This window comes from Hemibagrus wyckioides, linkage group LG11 (assembly GCF_019097595.1).
Source record: "Hemibagrus wyckioides isolate EC202008001 linkage group LG11, SWU_Hwy_1.0, whole genome shotgun sequence".
Lineage (NCBI taxonomy): Eukaryota > Metazoa > Chordata > Actinopteri > Siluriformes > Bagridae > Hemibagrus > Hemibagrus wyckioides.
In genome coordinates this window covers 23341816-23348313 of record NC_080720.1, presented here as the reverse complement: position 1 = coordinate 23348313, position 6498 = coordinate 23341816, and the positions used below count along the sequence as shown (strand labels likewise).

The following is a 6498-nucleotide window of genomic DNA, read 5'->3' as shown; positions in this document are numbered from 1 at the left end:
TTTTTAATGAGAGTTTCTTGTTCTTATTGACAAAATGAGATAATAATTATATTTTGATGTTTGGTGATACTGAAAATATTAAGAATGCTAAATATGAATTTAGAAAGTTGCTCTTTAGACAAAATTGTATGCACTTTTTTTTTTTTAACAATTTGTACATTTATGAAAAAATGAAACACACCGTTGAATTGTATTTCATTCCGGCTTCTGGTGGAAGACATCACGAACGTGTACAGTTTTGGAGTTTATGTGTGCTATTCTTTTGGTAAACATATTATAGTGACATAACTGTAACATTTATCATGCTATCCTCATTAACATGTTAGCCTCAATCTGATTTCATCTAATTTATGTTATATGGCCAAATATTTGTGGGCCTTCCCCAGTTATTGACACAAATTTGGAAGAACAAATTTGTATAGAATGTCTTTGTAAGCTGTAGCATTAAAACATCCATTCAAGGAAAACTAAGGGGTATCTTCCTGCATGACATGGTGTGGTTGTAGGTTGTAGTGGAAATCATGAGTGGCCTGCATAGAGATCTGGTCTCATCTCTACTGAACACCTTTGGGATTAAATGGAACTCAGCGTGTACTTCAGGACCTGATATCAGTGCCTGACCTCACCAAGGCTATGTTCACAAAGCAGATAAAAGTGAAGGAGAAATTCACTGGTGTGATGTAAATACATCACATATCAAGCACATATCATAACAAGTCTGTGCTTGAAGAGATCTCAAAGGTAGGCTGTAGTGTGAAAGAAAAAAACTAAAGTTGGCCAAATCTGATTTACTGACCAAATCCAAATTTTTGGTAGGCTGTTCATGCAATGTTTCTGTGTGGCCTATATCTGACATTAAAGTTACAATGTGTCTTGTGATGCATTCAGTGTCCCTGTAAAAATGGCATGTTTTTCAGCCACAGCCACTTCTTTGGGCCGCATCCTTGATTTCTTTCAATTTTGTTTTTAACTTTTAGCATTCCTTCAGCTCAGCAGCCAAAATTCTCTTATGGCCACATTTGGCCATTTCTTTTGAGATCTCTTGAAACACAGAGCAGTAAAATGTGCCTTCTAATTTTGCCTGTACATCATCATCCCATGTTTATGAAGTTCATTATCCTATGTATTTCTTTCCCTGTAGTATAAAATTATGATGAAGGACAAGTTGGATTGATGTACATGTCCCATAAATTCTAATCTGTCTGTTCAAACAGTGGTCACATTGCCATGTATCAGAAAAGATACCACATAAGAAAGTGGCCCAAACTTTATTTGAATATTTCAGATTAAATTTTGAACAAATATTTCACTTTTGGAGAAAAAAAGGTTTTGTTTGCTGAATGAATGTAGTCTAACTGCCTGGTGGCAATTAAAATGGAGGTTATTATAACAGCAAAGGGATGGGTGTGTGTGTGTGTGTGGGGGGGTGTTTAAATCTGCAATGGGATGTTCAACAAGCAACATATGGATGTGTCCACAAACTTTGGCTCATATAGTGTATTTCCAATATAAACAATGTTGATGGAAAATACATTTAAAAAATGTTTGGGCATTCCTCTTAATGAAAAATGAATACATAGGTGTGAAAGAAAATAAGAGATAAGTTGTATCTCGACACTGCCATTAACTCTTTATGTTTGTTAAAGAACTATGGATGCTAGGTATTTGTACCACTTCATTATTCCACTGTTTACAATGTTCCTTTGCAAATAGCCTGAAATAGCCTAAGGCAAATAAGAGGAAGGAAATCCCTTGTTATAAGCTTTCCTGTGCAAAGCTTGCATTTGAACATCATCAAGGTCTCAGATGCAATGTGTCAGTCTCTACATGCAATAAGCAGCTGATGTAACTTTAGACAACATCTAATCTAATAGGGATTAAATGGTGCAAATAAACTATTTTCTACATCTTGAACTTTTCCCACTGTCTCTGTGGATTAATTCTAATTAGTCCCAGGAACAGATTGTGTGTTTTTCAACATGTTCTTGGTTGGGTTGACCTTTTCCTGTGCTTCTTAATGAGAGCCCCCAGGGGAGGCTGGCAAATGTCAGAGGTTCCCACTGGTCTTACTTATTTATGGTCATAATTAAGCATACAGGTTTGCATTAGGTTCTGGGTTAAAGCTTTGGGGGAAAACCTGCACATGTTTTTTTTTCCTTTTTTTAAATTATTATTCTACTGAAGAATATGATCAGTAAAATAATTGATAGATAGTGGCCTTTTTTTATTCAACAGGTCAATTCTCTGATGGCAACAAGGCAACAAAATAAAATCAAGACTAACTCTAACAGTTAATATGTTTTTTTTCAGGTTGTAAGGTATGACAAGGCATCATAATTCTTTTGGTTTTATGTGTAATCAGCACCCAAGAATTACACCAAGTTTAATAGTGGCTTGGAAAGTGACAGCATCTGAAAAATAATGACTAAAGATTCTATTGCTTGTCTGGGTTAAGTTTGGGCATAGTTTATATATCAGTGTTGGGCTATGCATTTCATACCTAGGCCTTCACTGGTGTTCTTCCTGAATTAATCCACTTCTATACCATCATTATGTTGCCATGGTAATAGATACTAATCAACCTCACAAAGAATAGTCAATTTTATTACGGTTACTTTTCTCAAAAAAGACATTCTTGAAGACGTATGCAGCAAACTGCAATCTCCAGAGGACGCAGCATCCGAAATGAGATGGAGCAAATATAGAAACAATGTATACGTGCCGTTCGCTGGCACTGACTACTCCAATTATCCAATCAGAGGGCAGGAAATTGCTGACATAATCATATGCCTGCTAGATGGCCCCAGTGACGCCAACTCGAAATCTGATTGGTTAATGTAACAATTTCATTGCCACCTATTTAAGTTACGGGTGCCTGCACTATTGATTCTGAAGGCCTTAAGGCAGATTTCTTTCATCCTGGAAACACATGATGTCAGCCACTGGCTGCCAAGAGAAAAGCTATGAAATGTAGAGAATAAACTATTGGGAATAATTTAATACACATTCATGGAAAAATATATTAAAATGCAAGTCAGTGATTGCAAGTCACTGCTGTTTAGGCCAGCAGAGAAGGCCTTGCTGACCCTGATGGCCCACCACTGGTTTATATCATCAACAGTTCAGTTTAGCTTTAGTACTTCAGGTTTAATTTTTGCTCTTCTCAAAATGTATAGATTAGTCAGATCAGACAGACCAATCACACACGGTGACTACTTGAAAAAGTAATAATTTGATGATCAACACAGTGTTTCCAGGACATGAACCTATTAATTACCAAATTCATTTATCCAGTATGAGGCATGATGCCTCCTAAATTAATAAAATTATGCATTGATTAAGTTGAAACAGTATGTAATTTCAACTATTTGTTGAATGAATATTTTCTAAGAATACATAAGCGGACTAACCCTCTTGTACTGACTCCCTCAGTGGCTGAGTTAGTTCCCTGCCAAGGAATCAATAAACAGATTTTTATAGTTTCTTATATTTGAGGCTATATTATTGTTTGTCTTCATGCTCCACTTCATGCTCCACTGTTGGTGAATTATATTCCCTAGTGGATGTGAGTACAAAAGTCTTTCAAATTTGCAGAGTCAATGTTTGGATGTCAAGAAATGCAAATTATCTGTAATGCTAAAACCTACTTTTACTTGCAATTATACTATTTTCTCCATTTTAATCCGAAGAAAAACATATGACTACTACATATTGTTTATTGCAATAAACTATGGTATAACGGTACATTAAAATTTCAATTGGGAAAATTGTTTAACAATGTGTCAATTATTCAACAAGGTTGTATAACAATATATCAAACTCTGGTATTTCAGAATAGGATTTCCTGTATTATTATTTTTTTTCAGTAGCCTGTGATGTCACTAAATCTAATTTGGTTGTCAGAAGACATTTATAAAAGTCTCTAATCACATCTATAAACACAATTACTATCCAGAAGGTATCAGGTAAGTATTGCAACTCTGAGGTGGCTAACAGGAACAACAGTGTACTTGCAGGATCATTTATACTAAATATTGCAGTTAATTTAGAATGCAAACTTCTGTCCTTTTCTTTCTGAACACTACAGTTACAGCCTAAATAGACTCACAAATGCAGGCTGTGGTGTGAATGGATATAAAGATATAGAAACATTATATATGTATATATATAAATTTTTGTAATTTGTTTTTTATCAGCTGTCACCATGTAATGGCTTGTTTATATACAAATCCATATATTAATTAAAATGCATAGGTGATTTGTAACTGATAACCATGTATTTAAATACATTTTATATTGTTAAGCAGTTCCCTCCAATTTGATTAGCCAATTTCTCCTATCTTGTATGATGTAATTTATTATAATAATAAAAACTGATTCTGTTTCATGAAAACTAATTCAGAATTAGACTGGAGCATTGTGAAAAAAAGTGTATAGGATATAGATATCAGTATTTTGCATTGACATAACTTTTCAAGATGAAAACTGCCTTAACCAATTTAATGCTGTTCCGTTCTAGGACATAAGCCCTAAGCTATGAACTCAACTGGAACTTTGCTACGAGACACATTCAGCAATGCACTTGCAAAGAATTTCATTTTGGTGGGAGTGTGGCTTAGCTTGAGTTACATTAATGGTAGTGTGGTGGCAACCTTCTTCAGTAACCAGATATTTTATGAGAACCCACGCTATATTCTTTTCATACACATGGTCATAAACGATGCAGCACAGCTGACCATCACAGTGACTCTTTTCATAGTGAGTTACATTTACTATTCCATCAATGTATCTCTCTGCTGTTTTTTTGTTCTTGTGGCTGTCTTTACCACACGCAACACACCTGTGAACCTGGCTGGAATGGCTATTGAGCGCTACATTGCCATTTGTGAACCACTACGACATGCCCAGATCTGCACTGTACAGCGCACGTATCTCCTCATTGGCTTTATCTGGTTCATTTGTGTAGTACCTGATATCACTGACCTCTTCATAACTTTGGCTACAGAACCTATCAGCTTCTTCCATAGTTCTGTGATGTGTATGCGCCAGAATGTCTTCAAAGACCCAGTGCTTCTGTACAAAAGGCAAGCTTTTGATGCAATCTACTTCTCTTTAGTCTTCCTTACACTAGTCTACACATATTTGAAGGTTCTGTTTGCAGCTCGGGCCATCTCTACAGAGAAAACATCAGCCCAGAAGGCAAGAAACACTATTTTGCTTCATGGAGCTCAACTTCTGATGTGTATGCTCTCCTATATTTCTCCCAGTGTTGAGGTCTTCCTAAACATTATCTTACCTGGATATGTCCTAGAGATCCGCTATGCCAACTATCTAATTGTGTACATACTTCCACGTTTTCTAGGCCCAATCATATATGGCGTGCGAGATCAAACGTTCTGCAATTACCTGAAGAGGTACTTTATAATTGTTCAGTGCAAATCAAGCGCAGGAGTAGACAGCCAAGTGGAGCATGATTAAACATATTAACATACTATGTCATGCTGTTAGGATGTATTATTATTATTATTATTATTATTATTATTATTATTATTACTATTATTATTATTATTATTATTATTATTATTATTATTATGGGCTGAAAATAAATAAATGATTTTATCATTTTTTAAACGGCCACTTTTTTCTTATTGTGGAAGTGGTGACAATCAGTAGTGACCCCTATTTATACATAAACCCAGAATTATTGGCATCATGCAAAGAAATTTAGTAACAATAAATATACAACTTATTTGAAGAATACAACACTGGCCCTCTTCCTGTAAAGTTTAACTAGGTTGCAGACCTTAACACTTTGGTAACATTGTTCTATGCAGTAAGTTTCCTTGTTAAACCAGCAACAATGAAAATTCAGATTATGAAGTAACACAGTAACTTTTTAATTCATTTAAAATGAGAAATTCAGTTTGCTTCATTACTAATGAATGAAAATGGGAGGAAGTATTTCTTTCCCAAGCAGTTTGGATAACATTAGTTTGTGGCATGGGCATTATAGCTAAAATAATACAGTAACAACCATGGACAGTCAATGCATCATATGTAGCCTAACTCATAATAAACCCCAATAAAGAAAACAAGTTGCCTAAAATGATCAATTCTAAAAATCTATTAGCTTACATGATGAATGAATGGTTAGGCTTGTTCATTTAAAACAGCCTGTGATTGATAAACTATTGTTTATTACTTTTTTTGTTTTCTTTGATATTTTTTTCCTTTTTTTTGGAGTAGGCTAGGCTAATAGAAAACATCACCCAGCTAATTTATGATTTATGTACTACCCTTTAGAGGTTGACCATATTTATTGCCACCTTTAATGATGGAAATTATTGTTTCTTTTCCTGTTGATTTGCCTATGCTATAGTTTTAGTCCCTGGAAGTATTTACATATATTGACCTACAGTAGAGTTCCAATCATTTATATATACAATAGCTCTTGCTCATAACTGAGGTCATGATATGTTAGTTGTTTTTTTTTTGTTT

At 34.7% G+C, this 6498-nt stretch overlaps 1 protein-coding gene across 1 annotated transcript; it reads left to right on the top strand.

Annotated features, from left to right (window-relative positions):
* The first annotated feature begins 4536 nt into the window (after positions 1 to 4536).
* On the top strand, positions 4537 to 5478 carry LOC131361471 (odorant receptor 131-2-like). The gene has a single exon (XM_058402556.1). It carries the CDS (start codon positions 4537 to 4539, stop codon positions 5476 to 5478), a length of 942 nt encoding a protein of 313 aa, XP_058258539.1.
* Positions 5479 to 6498: the final 1020 nt, after the last annotated feature.

Coding starts and splice junctions, on each gene's coding strand:
- LOC131361471 (XM_058402556.1), top strand. CDS start 4,537: ATGAACTCAACTGGAACTTTGCTACGAGACACATTCAGCAATGCACTT.